Source organism: Culex pipiens, chromosome 2, assembly GCF_016801865.2.
Source record: "Culex pipiens pallens isolate TS chromosome 2, TS_CPP_V2, whole genome shotgun sequence".
Taxonomy (NCBI): domain Eukaryota; kingdom Metazoa; phylum Arthropoda; class Insecta; order Diptera; family Culicidae; genus Culex; species Culex pipiens.
This window is the reverse complement of record NC_068938.1, coordinates 61,462,723-61,484,379: the sequence shown is the minus strand read 5'-3', so window position 1 is coordinate 61,484,379 and position 21,657 is coordinate 61,462,723. Positions and strand designations below refer to the sequence as shown.

Sequence of the window (21,657 nt, the reverse complement as noted above, 5' to 3'; positions counted from 1 at the left end):
GTTGATGCCGATGGTCATCTCTGGAAGTGGTTACAACCATAAAGTTGGATCTTTTTGGCACTAATCCTGCAGTTTTCATATCTTTTCTAGAGTTGCCATCTGCTTTGACATTCAAATTTTCCCACGGTCTTTGAATAACCCCAAAAGTCATGTTCTGAAAGAGGAGCAATATTCCATTGGTAAACATTTTTACTTCTTTTGGCAAAAGTATTTACTTACCGACAACCCCGGCTCTATTTGGTCCCAAACCCGCTTGGCAAAGCTAAAAGTAGCAAAATTTTATGAATTCCCAGCACGAACGATAGGAAAGCGATAGAAAAGGCACGCAAGCCAGATTAATCGTAGATCTGCTGGCAAAACATTCGAATACTGCAGAATTGAAGCAGACAAAGAAGTGTGGGGCTGGGAGCGCAAATTGTGGGTGTTATGCTGGCCAAAAGATCGCGATCCGGAGGGGTTCTCCGAGAAACGAGGCGGAAGCGTGCAAGGTGCGGGCCAACAGAGGCAAGAGTGGCCATAATTGGACCGTCGACGTTTGGTTAGCTGCCTCGCTTCACTTCTCCGAAATTGTGCTGCCCGCAGTTTGGCTGTGATTGTGCTGAAGGAAAATCGAGCAAAGTACCGTAAGGGATCGTAATTTGAACAGTTTTACATTTTTTTTTCTTTGTAGAATATCCGAGATAAGATTTTGAGTTTAGTTTAAGCCGAACGTCAAACTATCTCAAACGTTCCATTGATAAGCAATTTTGAATCGATTCCGAGTCTTTTGCGATGTTTTGCAAAGTTGTCCGATTTTCTTTAGTTTTTGTTAAATCAATTGAATTTCCCCAATTCAAAGCACTACGGTACCCCCAGTCTTCCCCCAACAGACTGCCAAATGAGCTGATTGAAATGAGCACCAGCACACAAAAGTAAGCAAGCAGCAGCCCCCCAACTCCGGGGTGTGAGTGTGGCCGGATAGAACTAGGATGTTTGGTGAAATTTATAACTCCACCGATGCGATAGGAAGCCCCCCCCCCCACCATCAGGACGGGACTGTTTTTCCAAACATGTTCCTGAAGAGCTTCTTCCGGCCCGGCCCAACTCAACGCTGGGAACCCGAGCTTGAAGATAACACATGTTTTATGGTTTTCACCAGTGGTTTCTAATGAGGATTGAGAACGCCTCATCGGAATGCTGATAAGATGTCCGGGCGCGTCGTTCGGAAGCGGTTCTCTGGTACATGCTAGTTATGGAAATTAGCCTTCCCTGGGTTTTGGAAAGGGGTTGGGCTGCCGACAATTCCGGTTTACAGGCGGGGGACTGTAATGGAAATCGGATGGAATTGATTAAAACGGGCTAGAAACACATGTCGAATTTCATTACAAGAACTTGGTTTGATTCTAGGTTATGAAGCAAAATTGTACGTGTTTTTCAACTTTGTGCGTATTCTACGTGCAAATTACAGGTTGAGAATCTAATTGTGGCCCTTTCGTAATAAATCAAATCTTTCAAAACAAATCATGCCGGATGAAATCATCGCTTCTGTTGTTGACTCGAGTCAGTCAGTCGCCGTCAGGCCAGAAGTCAACCATCATCAATATTCATAATCTAATCAACTTGACTCCTTTGTTGTGCGAAGTTCTCTCTCTGGATGTTGAGGCCGATTGTGTTGATATCGTGCAGTGATGTTGTTTGTCCCCGAAGCTATCTACCGTTTGTAAGTCACGATCATTCAGCGGCCAGGCTGGGTGAGTGTCGATTGTCGTTGGTCCCTTCCGGGGAATTTGCCAACATGTGAGTGCGAGAAAGCCAAACAAAAAGCCTCCTAATTAATTCGATTTATTGAATTATGGTCCCCAAGTGTGTTTCACCACCTAATCAGCAACGTCAGAGCCATAGCAGGGCTACACAGAGTACAGGACGTCACTAGCTTCAACGCCTTTACTGGGTCAGAGTCGTGAGGACCTGGGATTGTCTCTTAATACATGTGTAAGGATGTCTATCGCCGTCCACAGAACGTCTAGCAAACTTCAAGTCATCTTTAAGAGAACCCTTGGTTACTTCTTGGAAAAGCAGCACAGAGGCTTTAGAACAGAATGATGGCTTGTTAGAGAGACTCAGTAAGAAATTTCATGACCAGTTGGAGATTTATTACTCTATTCTTGAAGGTGATAAAGTGGATGGAAAATGGAATATTTACCGGTGATTTTTCTACTTGACTTACAAGATTTGAATCAATACTTTTGTATAGCGAGCGAACATTTTTGAGCGCCAAATCTTAATCAAAGTCTCAAATTGCAGTTTTTTCGTAGAAATATTCATAATATATGGACTGTAGAGTAATTCTCTACGAAATCAGCATTTTTTTTAAATTTTATATTTTGTATTTTTTAATCTGGCTGAAACTTTTTTGGTGCCATCGGATTGCCCAAAGAAACCATTTTGCATCATTAGTTTGTCCATGGGTAATTCTCTACCAACTCACACGAAATCGGGAAAAGTTGCCCCGACCCCTCTTCGATTTGCGTGAAACTTTGTCCTAAGAGGTAACTTTTGTCCCTGATCACGAATCCGAGGTCCATTTTTTGATATCTCGTGACGGAGGGGCGGTACGACCCCTTCCATTTTTGAACATGCGAAAAAAGAGGTGTTTTTCATTAATTGGCAGCCTGAAACTGTGATGAGATAGAAATTTGGTGTCAAAGGGACTTTTATGTAAAATTAGATGCCCGATTTGATGGCGTACTCAGAATTCCGAAAAAACGTATTTTTCATCGAAAAAAACACTAAAAATTTTTTAAAAATTCTCCCATTTTCCGTTACCCGACTGTAAAAAAATTTGGAACATGTCATTTTATGGCAAATTTAATGTACTTTTCGAATCTTCATTGACCCAGAAGGGTCATTTTTTCATTTAGAACAATATTTTTCATTTTAAAATGTCGTGTTTTTTCTAACTTTGCAGGGTTATTTTTTAGAAAGTAACAATGTTCTACAAAGTTTAAGAACAGACAATTACAAAAATTGATATACAGACATAAGGGGTTTGCTCATAAACATCACGAGTTATCGCGACTTTACGAAAAAAGTTTTGAAAAAGTTGGTCGTCATCGATCATGGCCGTTCATGGTCACCCGCGACAGACACGGACGACGAAACAAAGAGAAACGCAAAAAGTAAAAAAATAAATAAATATTGGTCGCAAAAAATTTTCAACTTGATTTTTCGATGTAAACTCGAATTTGCAATCAAAAAGTACCTTAGTTAAATTTGATAAAGTGCACCGTTATCAAGTTATAGCCATTTAAGGTAATTTTTCTGAACATAGTAGCAGTTATTCATTGAAGAGCTTGAAATGCTGAAAATAAAAAATAACATTTCAAAAGGGCCGAACAATCAATATTACAACCTTTTGAAATGTTTGTGTTGATTTTAAAAAATGAAAATATGGGTTTCAAAAAGATCGCAAAATTTCACGAATGTTTCATATTTTAACATTTAAAATCGAACCATAAGTTGCTGAGATATCGACATTAGAAAATGGTGGGTTGTTTGGGTGAGACTTAGAAAACATCAATTTTCCTGTTTTTAGACTTTTGCATGGAAATATATCAGCAACTAAGGGTCGTTTCAACAATGTTTAAAAATGCAAAATATAGAAAAAAATTTCGGCTTTTCAAAAATATTTTTCAATGGTGGGCAAATATGGACACTATTTTTTAAAAATGAATAGCTGCTACTATTTTCAACAAAGTTACCTAAAAATGACTAGAACTTGAAAACGGTGCACTTTATCAAAATTTCACTAAAGTACTTTTTGATTGCAAATTCGATATTACATCGAAAAATGAAGTTGACAAATTTTTTGCGACCAATATTTCGATTCGATTTTTTGAAAACTCTGTATTGATTCAAAAGTTTATAACTCGGCCAAAGATTTTTTGCCCGTACTTGAAATTTCTGAAAAGTTGGCATTTGATGTCTCCTAAAACATATCAGAAAATAAAAAAAATAAAATAGTGTTTTTTTTGCAAACCCAGTAATAGTGACAAAAAGTGAAATTAAAAATCACCAAAAAATTGTATCACTTTTTTCAGTGTAGTCTCTATCCATACCTACAACATTGCCGAAGACACCAAATCGATCAAAAAATTCCTTCAAAAGATAAAGATTTTAGAATTTTCATACATTATTTTTGTTTGGGCAGCTGCCAATTTTGTATGGAAAATGATATGGACAAACTAATGATGCAAAATGGCTTCTTTGGGCATACCGAAGGCACCAAAAAAGTTTCACCCGGATTAAAAAATACAAAACAAATCGAATGAACGAAATCTCAGAGAATTGCTTTGTTCGTAAAATTCAAAAAAGTAGCATAACAAGTATTTACCAGGTGCTATTGGAAGCTGATGCAAACTACTTCTAAGTGATAAGTCGATAATAAATTCGGCTCCAAACTTCCCGATCCCTTCATATTAAAATCCATGCAGCTGGTGCAAACTCATCGAACTCACCGAGTAGTGCAGCACAGATTACTACCCTTAAACTACTGCTCGCCATACTTTATCTTCAGTCTATCGTCACGTTTTGCTCTTCCAGATCCCAGAGCAGTGCGCGCAGTCTGATAGGTTCTGTTCTCGATACAGTGCTAATATGCACCGTGCTGCACCTGTGACGCAAACACGTGTTCCCAGCTGGCTCACCTGGACGCAGGACTCCTGCATCGCTTTATTCAATGATCCCCCTTAAAGGCAGGAAGTCTTCCAGCAGCAGCAGCGCCATAATTTATGCAACGAGTGGAGCAGCACAGGGATTTCTGTGTAAATTTATTGCACCGTTTTAGCAGCAGCAGTAAATGTTTCCCGCCCAACAACGGCAAACAACGCGAACTTCAGGGGTCGACAAGTTGCGCCATTATGGGGCGAGGAAGGAAATTTTGAACTTCTCGAGTGGTACGATTAGCTGTGCATTACCGCTGCTGCTGCTGCTGCAGGAAACCACCGTCGGTTCCGGAGTGCAGTGCAGCGTCGAGCTATTGTCGAGGATCTGCTGCAGCTGTTTCGAAAATTATGCTGGCAGCACTGTTGCACTGGTTTATCATGAGTGTGTTTGATCTGCAAAGTTTTCATTGCTCCAGGGAGATATTTTGAGATTTCCATTAAATTTAACAACATTGACGCAATTGATATTAACGTGAGATTAATACTTAATAAATTCATAAGAAACTTAATTTTTCAAATATTTTCAGTTCATCATTATGCTTTTGAAAGTTGTCCACTAGTAAAGAGAGCAAAATCCTATTTTGATTATATTTGTTTTTTTGTTTTTTGTTTTTTGTTTTTTTGTTTTTTGTTTTTTGTTTTTTGTTTTTTGTTTTTTGTTTTTTGTTTTTTGTTTTTTGTTTTTTGTTTTTTGTTTTTTGTTTTTTGTTTTTTGTTTTTTGTTTTTTGTTTTTTGTTTTTTGTTTTTTGTTTTTTGTTTTTTGTTTTTTGTTTTTTGTTTTTTGTTTTTTGTTTTTTGTTTTTTGTTTTTTGTTTTTTGTTTTTTGTTTTTTGTTTTTTGTTTTTTGTTTTTTGTTTTTTGTTTTTTGTTTTTTGTTTTTTGTTTTTTGTTTTTTGTTTTTTGTTTTTTGTTTTTTGTTTTTTGTTTTTTGTTTTTTGTTTTTTGTTTTTTGTTTTTTGTTTTTTGTTTTTTGTTTTTTGTTTTTTGTTTTTTTGTTTTTTGTTTTTTGTTTTTTGTTTTTTGTTTTTTGTTTTTTGTTTTTTGTTTTTTTTTGTTTTTTGTTTTTTGTTTTTTGTTTTTTGTTTTTTGTTTTTTTGTTTTTTGTTTTTTGTTTTTTGTTTTTTGTTTTTTGTTTTTTGTTTTTTGTTTTTTGTTTTTTGTTTTTTGTTTTTTGTTTTTTGTTTTTTGTTTTTTGTTTTTTGTTTTTTGTTTTTTGTTTTTTGTTTTTTGTTTTTTGTTTTTTGTTTTTTGTTTTTTGTTTTTTGTTTTTTGTTTTTTTGTTTTTTGTTTTTTGTTTTTTGTTTTTTGTTTTTTGTTTTTTGTTTTTTGTTTTTTGTTTTTTGTTTTTTGTTTTTTGTTTTTTGTTTTTTGTTTTTTGTTTTTTGTTTTTTGTTTTTTGTTTTTTGTTTTTTGTTTTTTGTTTTTTGTTTTTTGTTTTTTGTTTTTTGTTTTTTGTTTTTTGTTTTTTGTTTTTTTGTTTTTTGTTTTTTGTTTTTTGTTTTTTGTTTTTTGTTTTTTGTTTTTTGTTTTTTGTTTTTTGTTTTTTGTTTTTTGTTTTTTGTTTTTTGTTTTTTGTTTTTTGTTTTTTTTTGTTTTTTGTTTTTTGTTTTTTGTTTTTTGTTTTTTGTTTTTTGTTTTTTGTTTTTTGTTTTTTGTTTTTTGTTTTTTGTTTTTTGTTTTTTGTTTTTTGTTTTTTGTTTTTTGTTTTTTGTTTTTTGTTTTTTGTTTTTTTGTTTTTTGTTTTTTGTTTTTTGTTTTTTGTTTTTTGTTTTTTGTTTTTTGTTTTTTGTTTTTTGTTTTTTGTTTTTTGTTTTTTGTTTTTTGTTTTTTGTTTTTTGTTTTTTGTTTTTGTTTTTTGTTTTTTGTTTTTTGTTTTTTGTTTTTTGTTTTTTGTTTTTTGTTTTTTTGTTTTTTGTTTTTTGTTTTTTGTTTTTTGTTTTTTGTTTTTTGTTTTTTGTTTTTTGTTTTTTGTTTTTTGTTTTTTGTTTTTTGTTTTTTGTTTTTTGTTTTTTGTTTTTTGTTTTTTGTTTTTTGTTTTTTGTTTTTTGTTTTTTGTTTTTTGTTTTTTTGTTTTTTGTTTTTGTTTTTTGTTTTTTGTTTTTTGTTTTTTGTTTTTTGTTTTTTGTTTTTTGTTTTTTGTTTTTTGTTTTTTGTTTTTTGTTTTTTGTTTTTTGTTTTTTGTTTTTTGTTTTTTGTTTTTTGTTTTTTGTTTTTTGTTTTTTGTTTTTTGTTTTTTGTTTTTTGTTTTTTGTTTTTTGTTTTTTGTTTTTTGTTTTTTGTTTTTTGTTTTTTGTTTTTTGTTTTTTGTTTTTTGTTTTTTGTTTTTTGTTTTTTGTTTTTTGTTTTTTGTTTTTTGTTTTTTGTTTTTTGTTTTTTGTTTTTTGTTTTTTGTTTTTTGTTTTTTGTTTTTTGTTTTTGTTTTTTGTTTTTTGTTTTTTGTTTTTTGTTTTTTGTTTTTTGTTTTTTGTTTTTTGTTTTTTGTTTTTTGTTTTTTGTTTTTTGTTTTTTGTTTTTTGTTTTTTGTTTTTTGTTTTTTGTTTTTTGTTTTTTGTTTTTTGTTTTTGTTTTTTGTTTTTTGTTTTTTGTTTTTTGTTTTTTTGTTTTTTGTTTTTTGTTTTTTGTTTTTTGTTTTTTGTTTTTTGTTTTTTGTTTTTTGTTTTTTGTTTTTTGTTTTTTGTTTTTTGTTTTTTGTTTTTTGTTTTTTGTTTTTTGTTTTTTGTTTTTTGTTTTTGTTTTTTGTTTTTTGTTTTTTGTTTTTTGTTTTTTGTTTTTTGTTTTTTGTTTTTTGTTTTTTGTTTTTTGTTTTTTGTTTTTTGTTTTTTGTTTTTTGTTTTTTGTTTTTTGTTTTTTGTTTTTTGTTTTTTGTTTTTTGTTTTTTGTTTTTTGTTTTTTGTTTTTTGTTTTTTGTTTTTTGTTTTTTGTTTTTTGTTTTTTGTTTTTTGTTTTTTGTTTTTTGTTTTTTGTTTTTTGTTTTTTGTTTTTTGTTTTTTGTTTTTTGTTTTTTGTTTTTTGTTTTTTGTTTTTTGTTTTTTTGTTTTTTGTTTTTTGTTTTTTGTTTTTTGTTTTTTGTTTTTTGTTTTTTGTTTTTTGTTTTTTGTTTTTTGTTTTTTGTTTTTTGTTTTTTGTTTTTTGTTTTTTGTTTTTTGTTTTTTGTTTTTTGTTTTTTGTTTTTTGTTTTTTGTTTTTTGTTTTTTGTTTTTTGTTTTTTGTTTTTTGTTTTTTGTTTTTTGTTTTTTGTTTTTTGTTTTTTGTTTTTTGTTTTTTGTTTTTTGTTTTTTGTTTTTTGTTTTTTGTTTTTTGTTTTTTGTTTTTTGTTTTTTGTTTTTTGTTTTTTGTTTTTTGTTTTTTGTTTTTTGTTTTTTGTTTTTTGTTTTTTGTTTTTTGTTTTTTGTTTTTTGTTTTTTGTTTTTTGTTTTTTGTTTTTTGTTTTTTGTTTTTTTTGTTTTTTTTTTTTTGTTTTTTTTTTTTTTTTTTTTGTTTTTTTCAACAAATCTATTTTTCTTTAAAAGAAATTGCTTTTTTTTGTCCCCTTAAAGAAATCTAATAGTACGGATTTTTCATATCCAAATATAATGAATCAAATGGTAAAATTTTGTTAAGTGTGTTTTTTGTATAGCCCTTACTTACAATTTTGCCGAATACACCAAATCTGTCAGAAATTTGGTTCTCAAGATACAGATTTTAGAATATTTACAAACCACTTTGTATGAATAGCTGCCAAAATTGTATGTAGACTTGAACTTTCTAACTGACACAAACTGGATTCTTTGGTCATAAGTTAACATGCTTGAGAGAATTTCTTTTGTATGATTTCATTTAAACAACCCTTTCTTTCAAAACCATTCCCAGGAAGTCATCAAAAGCTCTCCACAATGTGCCCTTTCATCTTAAAGTGAGCATAATAAGACTTACTCTCTCTCGGGTCAGCTTATCGAATCTGTCTTCCTGGCAAATTATCCTAGAAAACGCCTCTCGAGAACAGAACCAACAGAAACTCCCTCGACTCGGCAGTCACAACTAATGTAATTAATTCAAGAAACAGCACAAACACACTTGGCTGGGGACATGCCCTGAAGGCGAATTACTGGGCTGGTGACTGTAAGCGCTGAAGAGGATTGCTAATTGAATCGTGAGCCTTGTTTGGAAGGTTTTCCAAGGAGTTGCTTCTGTTGATGAAATGTAGTTTTGGAGGACTTATCTTTCTTAGAAATTGTCTGAATGCTTCAATCCAGTCGTCTTAATTTCAAGAAAATTCAACTCAGACAATAAGAAAGACTATAAATATTTGTGTGCCGGTGAAACTTATCACAAATGAAAAACATCTTCCAAACAAATGTTTGAATTTATTCCAAGCCACTACAGGAAACTTTTTCGCAACAAGGCAAACAAATTGAAAAATAATGAAACACACTGTTCCCCGCAAATGATATTACAATCGGGGAGGCAAAAACTTTCCATCCTATTGGACCACCGAAGAAACCAGCTGTTGCACCAGAAAAAAACAGGCACCGGGTCTGCCATCCTTCTGCACAAGTCGAGGAAAAATTTCAAATTCTGGCTCCATCCACCGTTGCCACTTCACTATTATCGGCGTCGTTAGCAAACTTTCCCAACTGTAATCAATTGCACTGCTGGTAGATGTGGTGGGTGGTTCGTTTGTATCGGCACAACCAGGCAAACAGTCGAATTGGAGCTTTGAGCAAGTTTTCCTGGAAAATGAAAGATATGCTCACTGAATGAACGGAATGTGATTGAAATCGAACACTTGTAAGTACTTTTTAGGAAACATGTGTTGACTGACAGCAAGTGTCATTTTAGCAAATTCAACATTCTAATCAACTCGCAGGCAAACATCATCATCAGTCATCAGCTTTTCAGTTGAGCATTGGTAAATAATGCCACAGAAAACCCGTTTAAATTATGTTTGCTCTGTTGAAATCACTGCAGCAAGTACGCACTCCCGGGAGGGATTTGCTCCAAATAGCCGTGTAATGATGTTGTTTGTGAGCGACAATGGAATAATTAACTGTCTATTTACGAATCGCATCAATGTCATTATGGATATTACCGGGAAGCCAACGGAAATGACAGATTTGCTAACCCCACAACAGACCAACTGTGCTCATGGTACTGATGTCGCCACTTCAATTAGGTCAGTATGCATTAATTCAAAGTTTTTCGTAAAATATCATCTGCAAAAAACTATATTTAATACTAAAAAAAAAGTAAATTGAAAGACTTGTGCAATTAATTAGAATACATTTAAATATTTTTTTTTTAATTTTTGTAAAATAAGACACAACAAAATGCCACAGATCGAAAAAAATACGGGAAACTTTAATCGAGAAACTCTACATGAAAACCGGAAGTGATTTTTTTTTATCTGGAATATGGCATCCAATGACCGAAGGGTATGCTGTCCGTCCAAAAATGGTATGAAAATATTCGAAAAGCTGTATCTTGGAATTGTCTTGTCTAAAGATGCCAATTTATTTTAAAAATCAATACACAAAATGTAAAATTTTCCTAAACAGTACTTTTTTCTGTTTAATACTTTTAAAGGAACCAAAAAGGGCAACTCTGGAACTTATGAAAAGTTTGGACAAGTTTTTTCATGACTTTTCTCAAAAATAATAAAATAGTAATTCAATACATTTCCAAACATAATTTTAAAGAACAAAGCCAAATATCTGGACTATTTTTATAAGGTCCTATAAACAAATGTAATTATTGAGTGTATCCCTTTTCCACCTCGTCGGAGTAAGTGGGATACACTATATGTTTACATTTGTTGATAGGACCGTATCAAAAAAAAATCTAGATATGTATTCGCAAAGTATTTTGCAATTTACGATAAAATGTACAATATTCAAGTTATTGCACTTTTTAAGGTTAAAATAAATTTTAAGATTAAAATATAATTTTCGAAGTGTAGTTTTTTTTCAATACTTAAAAAAATAGTCTTTGTGACATATTTTCATACTTTCGAATAAAAATTTTCTTTCTTTAAAAACATATTTTTTTGGAAGACAAAGTTTTGTTTATTTTTTCATAATCACGAAAGTTGCCCGATTTTGTCCTCAAAAACAAATGAATATTTAAAAAAGGAAAATAAACAGGTTTGGAATGCCTCTTTAGGTTAAAAACAAACACGTTTCCACCAACTCAAAAAATAAAAACACATACATGAAAAAATTCATGTAATCAGCTTACTTCGAAAAGCATTTCAATAAAACAAACATTTCAAGATGTTTTATTTTTTTGGTAGATTCATTTTGTGCTACAATTTCTTCAAAGTTTTGAAAAATCTGCCTCAAATTTTGCTCTTGTTGAAGAATGAACATAATATATAAAAAATAACCACAAACTTAAATAAAATTATTACGGTCTTAAAGGCAAACTGAAGGACAAATAAATGCAAAATAAAACATTATAAAAGCAAAAGGCGTTGAAAAATAGATGATTGGAACAAAAAAATAAATAAAAAATAAGGAAGATGTGATGGAAACAATCGAAACAAATGAAAAAGAGAACACTAAAGACAAATTAAGAAAATGAAAAAAAAATAACAGCAAAATGTATTAAACAAAAAATATGGTAAAATAATGCAAAAAATAAGAGTTATTGAAGAAAGAAAATACACAATATAAGAAAGTTTATGGCAAAGGAAAATAAATAATCAGATGAAATTAAGAACCAATACTTCAATAAGCAAGAACGAAACAAATACAACTTCACAATTGAGTCTTAATTTGGTGATATAATTGTTCACAACGGTAAAACTTATTTTTCTGAGCATATTGACTCTTTGTACGACAAAGGATTTAAAATGAACTTTTTGATAAATTTTGAAAAATTCACTTCGCGGTCTTTAGTGACAAAAAAGTTGCATTGTTAATTTGATTTTGGTTAACCGCGGTGGATTTTCTTGAAATAATTTAACTGTCAAAAAACTACCAAAGCATCTACCGGTGGATACTTTTCTACCACAGTTTTTTGTGTGATCAATGTGGTAGATGCTTTGGTGGATTTTTGACAGTTCAAATTATTTCAAGAAAATCCACCGCGGTTAACCAAAATCAAATTAACAATACAACTAAGGTATCTGACTCGATAGCCCGTTCCAAGGAGACCATAGTTTATTAATTCTAAAATGCAGTCTTGTATTTTTTGCATTAAACCAGGGGTGACCAAAGTATGGCCCGCGGGCCAAACGTGGCCCGCGAGGTCATTTTTTGTGGCCCGCGGACCCATTTTGAATGATCATGTAAAATGGCCCTTTAACGCTTCAAGTGATTTTATAATTCCTAGAAATTAAGGTTAAGTTTATGCTTATTTTGTGAACCTTTTCAGAATTTATTAATATAAAACTAATTGTATAATCGGGATCAAAGTATGGAAAAGCCATACTTTGATCCCGATTATATGAAACAAATATTGTGTTAAAAATCTATCTTATCGTAACTATCTATCGTAACACGTTTAAATGTGATTAAAAAGAGTAAATTATGTCAAAATTTTCATCAAATATTTATTGAAATTTTATTAAAATTGGAGGAATAAATTTTGAAAAATCCTTAAGCAACTATTTATCATTAAGATTGCACATAATTTAAAAAATAATTTACACACTTTTACAAAGTTTGTGTCACCCCTTCTAAAATATATTTAAAAATAAATAAAACAAATCTATTTAAATACAACTTTAAAACTTTCATTATATTTGTGAAATCACGATAGTTGAGGCACGAAAGTTGCAATGAAAAGCAGATGAATAATTTTTTTTTGATTTTCTGATTTTAATAAAATTTAACCAATTGATTGGAGGCTTTTTTGTACAAAACTGTTTAATTTTTTTGTTTTCTAATATTTTGTTTTTTTTTTAGCTTTATAGATTGAAATTAAAAGAAAAAAAAACATTTTTTTCTCATATGGCCCGCAAGCTCATGTGAGCTTCAAATTTGGCCCGCCATTCAAAAACTTTGAGCACCCCTGCATTAAAATAACAAAAAAAAATGTGATCAGACATGGTTTTTAAGCGTGTGTTATCGTTATCCTTTTTTGATTAACAAATTTAGAAAACATTGATTTGAATATTCGTATATTGAATGTTTGAATTATGGAACCACATTGTTGGCGCCAACGCCAAAGTAGATTTATTTTGCCCAAGAAAATGAGTTTAATCTTAAAATAAATAGTTCCCAACCCATATGATTTTTCTAACAGTGTCAGGTAGAGTAAATTTGCAAGAATAATCCATCCATTTCCACAGTGTCAGTTAATCCTTCTATTGTTTAAGCACATACCACAACACAAATGTACCCGCACATACACGCCACACATTGAAGAAGAAAGGAAACAGCAGCATGTAAATAACCGCATGCCAACTCACCATTCGTGTCCTTTCCCTTTCACACATGTTTCATTCATGTATTTCACAGCACACAATAGGCTCAAGGACGCGCAGCGCGCGTCTGAGTAGGCAGCTTGCGCAAACAGACCAATAGGAGAGCAGGGAGTAGGAATGAAAGAAATGAATGAATGAAAAGAAGAAGTGGCGTGTACATGGTTTAGGGAAAAAGGATTGCGCACCCGATAGGAGATTAAATAATAAGAATGTTTTTGCAAAGAAGATTCGGGAAGAAATGCCGAAGTTTTAGTTTAAAAACCCAATGATTTTGTTAGTCCGTAAGTCAGTTTAAGCTTGTAAATATAGCAGTAAAGATCGTGAAACAAGCTGTTTTCTTGCATCCTGGCCAAATGAGTCCACTAGAGGAAAAAGTAGTCGTGAATACAGTCCACTCGCCGATTGTCGCCTTGAAGCTGTGTTGCACAAGTTTAAGTTGTGTCGTTGGTGAACGCTTGAGTGGCAAATCCGTCCGTTTTGGACATTAACGAAGAGTTAAATTGAAAGCCCACAAGATAGCTGCCACGAAATTCCCCGCAACACAGTGGAAAGGTTGGACAGTCAAAAAGCCCTCCTGGAGCCGGGCCTAGCGCTCCTTCATGGTCCTTCGAACCGGATTTGTGCGAAAAGTGCGGACCTTCATGGTGCATCAAACCGGAATAGTGTGAAGTGTGCGGACCTACACGGTTCTACGAACGTTCAACGTAGTCCGTCAACCCGGACAAGTGAAAGTGGCCTTGGCGGATGCGAGGAAGAACTGACAAGTGGGTCTAAAGAGACCAAAGTGAAGCACAGCCAAAGTGTTTTGCGAACCAAAAACTCGTGTGCCAAAAAGTTGGCAAAGTGCGTCCACGCCGTGGACAAAAAGTGCAACAAGCAAAAGGTTGCAAAGTGAACTCAAACTTTGAGACGAAAGTGAAGTGAGGGCGCCAAAATGGTGTTACACACGCCAAAGAAGCAGCCCGTGAATCCAGAGGAAGTGAAGTCGCTGATTCATCAGCGGGGACAGGTCAAGGGAAAAGTGACGAGAATTAAGAGTGCCCTTGACGAAGCCAAGAAGAACCCGCAGAGAATAACCAAGGCGACGCTGAAAGTGTACGAGAAGAAGCTGGAAGCGCACTACCAGGAGTACGTGTTGCGCCATCGGGAAGTGATCGAAGTGGTCGACAAGAAGGAGTAACAAGATGATGTGCTCGACGTGTTTGACCAGCTTCACACCGAAACGCTGGTGCTGGTCGAAGAGCTGATGGAGATGTTCAACCAGCCGGTCGCTGGACCGGCCCCCTTCCAAGTCGGTGCCAACGGAGTGGCGCCTCAAGTGATCGTGCAACAGCAACCTCTTCGAGCACCGATACCGAGCTTCGACGGGCAGACGAAGAACTGGCCAAAGTTCAAGGCCATGTTCGAAGACCTCGTCGGTCGCACCCGCGATTCCGACGCCATGAAGCTGCATCACCTCGACAAAGCCCTGGTCGGTGATGCAGCTGGGTTGATCACCGCAAAGATGATTCAAGACAACAACTACGAGCAAGTTTGGAGGGAGATCAGCGAGCAGTTCGAGAACCAACGTGTCATCGTGGATACGCACATCGATGGATTGTTGCAGCTCAAGCCAATCACCAAGGGAAACCACAAGGACTTGCAGGCGCTCACCAAAGCCTGTGATCGCCACGTCGCCGGATTGCAGTACCAAGGACTCGTCGTCGACAGGCTGTCAGGACTTATCATTAACAAGCTAGTGGTAGGGTGCTTAGATGATAGTACTAGACAGCAGTGGGAAAGGACGCAGAAACAAGGTGAGTTGCCAGACTTTAACCAAACATTGCAATTTCTGAAAACCGAGTGCCAAGTCCTTGAACGTTCCCAAAATTCGCGCGTCTTGAGCTCAGCAAAGGAGCAAAGCACCACCAAGCCATCTTGCCCCAAACCAACCCCAAAATCCCATACTGCCACATCTGCAAAGGTCGCCAAGTCATGTCTGGTTTGTGGGGCGGATCACCGTCACTTTGAATGTTCGAAGTTGCTGGCGATGACAGTTCCGGAGCGCAATGCCAAAGTTAGTGAGTTGAAGTTATGTTTTAACTGCCTCCGAACTGGTCATCTACTTTCGAGTTGCTCCAGCAACTTGAAATGTCAGACTTGCCACAAGAAACACCACACCTTGCTCCATAACGACTCTTTCTCCAAAGCTCAAAGCGTAAGACCAAACCCAAGCCTCCAAGTAACGAACCCTACAACACCCCAGTCTGAATCTCCCAACCTTCCCCCGTCCACTACACTGAGTCAGAACCTGCAGCAGCAAACCCCTCTCAACTCTTCATGTTCATCCAACCATTCCCAGAGTTTGAAAACTGTGATGTTGCTGACGGCTCTTGTCATGATCGAGAACGATGGAGATCCCGTTCCTTGCCGTGCGCTTCTTGATAGTGGCTCGCAAGTGAACTTTCTCTCCGAGCGGATTGCCGACAAGTTGAAGGCCCCTCGTGAGTCGATGTACGTTCCGATCGCTGGTGTAGGTGGGTCAAAGATGTATGCTAGGGAGAAAGTCAGGGTTACCGTTCATTCGAGATACTCGGCCTTCGCCGCCAGTATCACATGTCTGGTGGTTCCAAAAGTGACTGGAATCATCCCCGGATCGAAGATTGATGTTTCCTCCTGGCCGATCCCGGTAGGAATTCAACTTGCGGATCCAGAGTTCAATGTCCCCGAGAGAATTGATATGTTGATTGGTGCCTCCATGTTTTTCAGCCTGCTTAAGTCAGGACAGCTGCACCTGGCAGATGGTCTGCCAGAGTTGCGCGAAACTCATTTCGGCTGGGTATTTTCCGGCGAAATCGAGAATTCTGTGAACCATTCACACATCGCGAACAACGCTTCGTTGGATGTGCTGAATCAAACGATTTCCAAGTTTTGGGAGGTCGAGGATCTTGCCGATCCAACGCCCCCACCCTCTGATGTTGATGAATGTGAGAAGTTGTTCGTGGAAACGCATCGTCGTTTACCGTCAGGTCGATTTGTTGTTAGATTGCCGTTTCGAGAAGATGTGTCAGGGTTGCCAGACAACCGTTCGCTCGCTCTTCGTCGGTTCCTGCTGTTGGAGCGCCGTCTCAACAGAGAACCAAGTCTGAAGCAGCAGTATGCTAAGTTCATTGATGAGTATGAAGCCCTTGGTCATTGTCGTGAGGTCGATGAGTCCAAAGATGTAGACCAGCATCGGTACTACATGCCCCACCACGCCGTCCTGAGGCCGACGAGCTCGACCACGAAACTGCGAGTAGTGTTCGACGCGTCGGCCAAGCAAGGTTCAACGGCGAAGTCGCTCAACGAGGTCCTCCGCGTTGGAAAGCCAGTCCAAAGTGATTTGTTCAGTATTCTCCTCAGATTTCGTAAACACCCCATTGCATTCACTGCCGATATTGAAAAAATGTATCGGCAAGTGCTTCTAGACTCGTCTCAGACGAGGTTTCAGCGAATTCTGTGGAGGAGTGACACTTCAAAGCCGATCCGCGTGCTGGAGTTACAGACGGTAACTTACGGCACAGCAGCTGCCCCGTTCCTCTCGACCAGATGTCTAGTTCAGTTGTGTCAGGATGAAAGAGAGAAGTTTCCGCTAGCAGCCGAGGTGGTTCGTGATGATTGTTATGTCGACGATGTCCTTTCCGGTGCTAGTTCCGCTGACGAAGCTGTAGTCGTCCAGCGGCAGATTCGAGAGATGTTGGAGTCTGGAGGTTTTCGTGTCCACAAATGGAGCTCGAATTGCCAGGAAGTGTTGAGTAGTGTTCCCGAATCTGATCGCGAGAAACTTGTTTGCCTCGATCAAGGAAACGAGGTCGTCAAGGCACTGGGTCTGACATGGTGTCCCCAGTCTGACGAATTTATGTTCGTGGTGCGTCTTCCGAAAGATGTCACCGAATTCACCAAGCGAAGTATTTTCTCCGAAATCGGTAGGTTGTTCGATCCCATCGGATTTCTATCCCCCGTGATTGTTGTTGCGAAGCTTTACATGCAGAAGTTGTGGTTGATTGAGTTGCCATGGGACGCCAAGGTCGAAGGAGATCTTCTGGCGTCGTGGTTGTGTTTCCGTAGAGCCCTCCCCAAGGTTAGTGAAATTCGGATTCCACGCTATGTTATCAGCCCGTCGACTGTCGCGATTGAGCTTCATGGATTTTCCGACGCTTCCGTTGTTGCTTACGGTGCAAACATTTACGTCCGATGCATCTTGTCCGACGGCAGAGCTCAACTTCGCCTCCTCTGCAGCAAATCCAGAGTTTGTTCGCCCAAGAAAGATCTAAACATTCACCGCAAAGAGTTGATGGCGTGTGAACTGTTGGCTCGCATGATGGTTAGAGTTCTCGAGACTGTCAAGTTTAAAGTAAGCCAAGTCGTACTTTGGACTGACAGTCAGGTTGTCCTCGCGTGGCTTAAGAAGTCCCTGGCGAAGCTCGATGTGTTCGTCCGGAACAGAGTTGCCAAGATTCTTGAGCTCACCGCAGGATTTATCTGGAAATATGTCAGGTCAAAGGACAACCCCGCCGATATTGTTTCCAGAGGCATGCTCCCCGAGGCTCTCATGTCGAAGTCCGAGTTCTGGGAAGGCCCATTCTTCCTGAGAATCGAAGTGTACGATGAGGAAATCCCCCCGGAAATTCCAGATGATGAACTCCCCGAGTTGAAGCTTGGTCCGATCATTGCAACCCCTGTGTTCAATGAAGACCAGCTTCCGGTGTTTACCAAGTTCAGTTCGTTCAGAAAGCTGCAGCGTGTGATGGCATACGTGCAGCGTTTCATCCAAAATTGTCGTCAGAAAGATCCGTCTTGTCGAGTGTTCATGATTCACCCAACGATTCCTGAGTTGCGCGCATCGCTGGAACTGATCGTAAAGATTACCCAGCACGAAGCACTCAGTGACGAAATTCACCGTGTTCAAAATGACGAACCGTGCAAGAAGATTGCAGGTTTGCACCCGTTCTACCAGGACGGTGTCTTGAGAGTTGGAGGTCGGCTTCAGCAATCCTCGCTGTTGTTTCACTCCAAACACCCCTACATTTTGCCGAAACACCCTGTAGTTGACCTTTTGATTCGCGCTTACCATGAAGAAAATTTGCATGCAGGTCCCAAGAGTCTGATCGCTGCTTTGAGGACCAGATTTTGGCTCATCGTTGCGTCACGTGTTTTCAGGCTCGCCCGAAGGTCGCTAGTCAGTTGATGGGAAATCTTCCTGCAAATCGTGTCAACCAGGCTCTACCGTTCGAGGTCACAGGTGTGGATTACGCAGGTCCAGTTTATGTCAAGGAAGGTCGATACAAGCCCAAGATCGTAAAAGCTTACATCTCGGTGTTTGTTTGTATGGTCACTCGAGCCGTACATTTGGAACTCGTTTCAGATATGAGTACAGAGACTTTTCTCGCAGCTCTGAAACGCTTCGTAGGTCGTCGAGGACTCCCCCGAGAAATCCACTCCGATAACGGATCCAATTTCCGCGGAGCGAAAACCGAGCTACACGAGCTCTATGAATTGTTGAAGTCCCAAGTCACAGTTGATGAAATCGCTCAGTTCTGTCAGCCTCGTGAAATTGATTGGTCATTCATTCCCCCCGAAGCCCCCAACTTTGGTGGTATTTGGGAAGCCGCCGTTAAAAGCACCAAATTTCATTTGAAGAGAACTCTCAAGGAAGCCAAGTTGTCCTTTGAAGAGTACGCTACAGTTCTGACTCAGATTGAAGGAATTTTAAACTCACGTCCTCTCTATGCTACATCTTCCGAACCCAATGATTCAGAGATTCTTACCCCCGGACACATTTTGATTGGTCGTCCCCTGACCGCCGTACCTGAACCCAGTTGTGAAGGTGTTCAGATAAATCGGCTCAATCGCTGGCAGTACATGCAGCGATTGCGCGATGAGTTTTGGAGAAAGTGGCATCGCGATTATTTGCAAACCCTTCAACCCCGCGGTAAGAATCGAGTTAAGTCCGCCAACATCAAACCAGGTATGATTGTCTTGCTAGAAGAAAAAGATGCGCCCGTGCAGGTGTGGAAGTTGGGAAAAATCACAAAAACCTTCCCCGGGAAAGATGATTTGGTGCGTACGGTCGAAGTACAGATCGGCACAGATGTGTACAAGCGGGCGATCCATAAGATTGCTGTTCTGCCAATCATTGATAATGCAAATTTGGTTAAGGTCACAGAGATTCCATCTCTGCCCGGCGGGAGTATGTTGGCGCCAACGCCAAAGTAGATTTAATTTGCCCAAGAAAATGAGTTTAATCTTAAAATAAATAGTTCCCAACCCATATGATTTTTCTAACAGTGTCAGGTAGAGTAAATTTGCAAGAATAATCCATCCATTTCCACAGTGTCAGTTAATCCTTCTATTGTTTAAGCACATAACACAACACAAATGTACCCGCACATACACGCCACACATTGAAGAAGAAAGGAAACAGCAGCATGTAAATAACCGCATACCAACTCACCATTCGTGTCCTTTCCCTTTCACACATGTTTCATTCATGTATTTCACAGCACACAATAGGCTCAAGGACGCGCAGCGCGCGTCTGAGTAGGCAGCTTGCGCAAACAGACCAATAGGAGAGCAGGGAGTAGGAATGAAAGAAATGAATGAATGAAAAGAAGAAGTGGCGTGTACATGGTTTAGGGAAAAAGGATTGCGCACCCGATAGGAGATTAAATAATAAGAATGTTTTTGCAAAGAAGATTCGGGAAGAAATGCCGAAGTTTTAGTTTAAAAACCCAATGATTTTGTTAGTCCGTAAGTCAGTTTAAGCTTGTAAATATAGCAGTAAAGATCGTGAAACAAGCTGTTTTCTTGCATCCTGGCCAAAGGAGTCCACTAGAGGAAAAAGTCGTCGTGAATACAGTCCACTCGCCGATTGTCGCCTTGAAGCTGTGTTGCACAAGTTTAAGTTGTGTCGTTGGTGAACGCTTGAGTGGCAAATCCGTCCGTCTTGGACATTAACGAAGAGTTAACTTGAAAGCCCACAAGATAGCTGCCACGAAATTCCCCGCAACACAGTGGAAAGGTTGGACAGTCAAAAAGCCCTCCTGGAGCCGGGCCTAGCGCTCCTTCACACATTTTCATGTGAAATTATTTAAATCAGATTATTTAAGACAACTCTCCACTTCAACTTTCTAGCTGACAACACTCCACTTAACGGAGGTTGGCCTTCAAAGCAGCAGCAAACATTAAACTGTAATTACATTTTTCAGTTTTTGGCGTCGGCCTTTCCCTGGATCACCCGAGAGAGTGGTGCTCGTTAAGCTCTACTTCTGGCCAGGTTAGGCCCAGACATGCATTGGCGCTGCACGCGGTTAGCACGCGTGCTATTTGAACGGATAGCACTGCGCTTTCAATCATAGCACTCGCCCTGGCACTCGAGCAAAAATGGTAACTAGGTTGTTTTTTCATTTGTTGATTTGAAATTTACTGTAATGATTGTCTAGAATGTGATGAAACTAACAACAACCACATTTATCTGTAAATTTGGTGCAGTGCTAATGTTCAAGGAATATAAGCAAAAGATCCATGGTTCTGATCCCTTCAAGGTAAACTTTTTTTTGCTTTTAACGTAGCAATATTTTTTTTATCATCGCAGATTATTGTTGGAATCAAAATAATAAGTTGCAAAGAATAATGAAGTTAATCGGTGTGAAGGACCCGAAAATCTTGATTGGGACGTAGCCTGGCTGGCAGTTGATAGGAACAGAATAAGAATTTTAATTCTCTATAGTTTTGCGAGCCCTGAGATTAAATTTTAATGGAAGAATCTTGAAAAAGGTATGTTGTAGTTGTAATAGATTCCCGCCGTTGACCGGTGATCATATTTGCTTGAGAACTTTTATTAAAAAGACTCACTAAAAAAGGAAAAAAAAAATCTATGAGTGCTAAATGGGATTGCTAATTAATAGCACTAGCACTGGGCTGGAGTAGTATGCTTTGAACTTGGTGTGAGTGCTAAATTTGAAGTGCCAGTGCAGAGCGCGCCAATGCACGTCTGGTTAGGCCACTCCACCAAGTCAGCGAAGGGTGGTGACCTGCTCCTGCAGCAGAAACCTAAGGAAAAAAAAAATTCCCGACGCTTTTCCGTCATCAACTGTGGCAGCATCTGGTCCGTGCCGAGCTTTCATCAACCTGGAATCATCGCCACCCTCCGGAAAAGCTGGAACATTATCGCAATTTTTGTTTTTTCTCTCTCTCTGTTTTACTTTGATGAAGTTGTTTGCGGATGAAACCTTTAGTTTTACGGTTTCATCCAAGATTTGTACGCAAAGTTGTTTCCTTTTCGCGATCTTCAAAGTTTCAATGAAGTACAAGTGATTATGATATTGGGGCTAATGAGAAACGAAAATTGTTTGCGTCAAGTTTTTAGTAACAATTATTTCGAGTAGTGTGCCTCGCTTTTCATTATCTTGGCGATTTTTTAAATGGTTATTTGAACAACATAAACTCTTTTTTTAAGACAAATTTAGGAAAAATCGCAAAATTCCTCATTATAAATCATTCTTTAACAACACATTTCCAAAAGGGGT

At 37.3% G+C, this 21,657-nt stretch overlaps 1 protein-coding gene across 1 annotated transcript; it reads left to right on the top strand.

Moving 5' to 3' along the window:
- The first annotated feature begins 14,045 nt into the window (after positions 1-14,045).
- On the top strand, positions 14,046-19,345 carry LOC120420610 (uncharacterized). The gene is made up of 6 exons (XM_039583687.1): positions 14,046-14,270; positions 14,322-14,907; positions 15,301-15,308; positions 15,357-15,604; positions 15,860-18,101; positions 18,989-19,345. The coding sequence occupies exons 1-6, from the start codon at positions 14,046-14,048 to the stop codon at positions 19,343-19,345; spliced, it is 3,666 nt and encodes a 1,221-aa protein (XP_039439621.1).
- Positions 19,346-21,657: the final 2,312 nt, after the last annotated feature.

Coding starts and splice junctions, on each gene's coding strand:
- LOC120420610 (XM_039583687.1), top strand. CDS start 14,046: ATGGTGTTACACACGCCAAAGAAGCAGCCCGTGAATCCAGAGGAAGTG. Junction 15,605..15,859: donor AAGGCCCCTCGTGAGTCGAT/GTACGTTCCGAT, acceptor CATGTTTTTCAG/CCTGCTTAAGTCAGGACAGC. Junction 18,102..18,988: donor ACCAGGACGGTGTCTTGAGA/GTTGGAGGTCGG, acceptor AATCGCTGGCAG/TACATGCAGCGATTGCGCGA.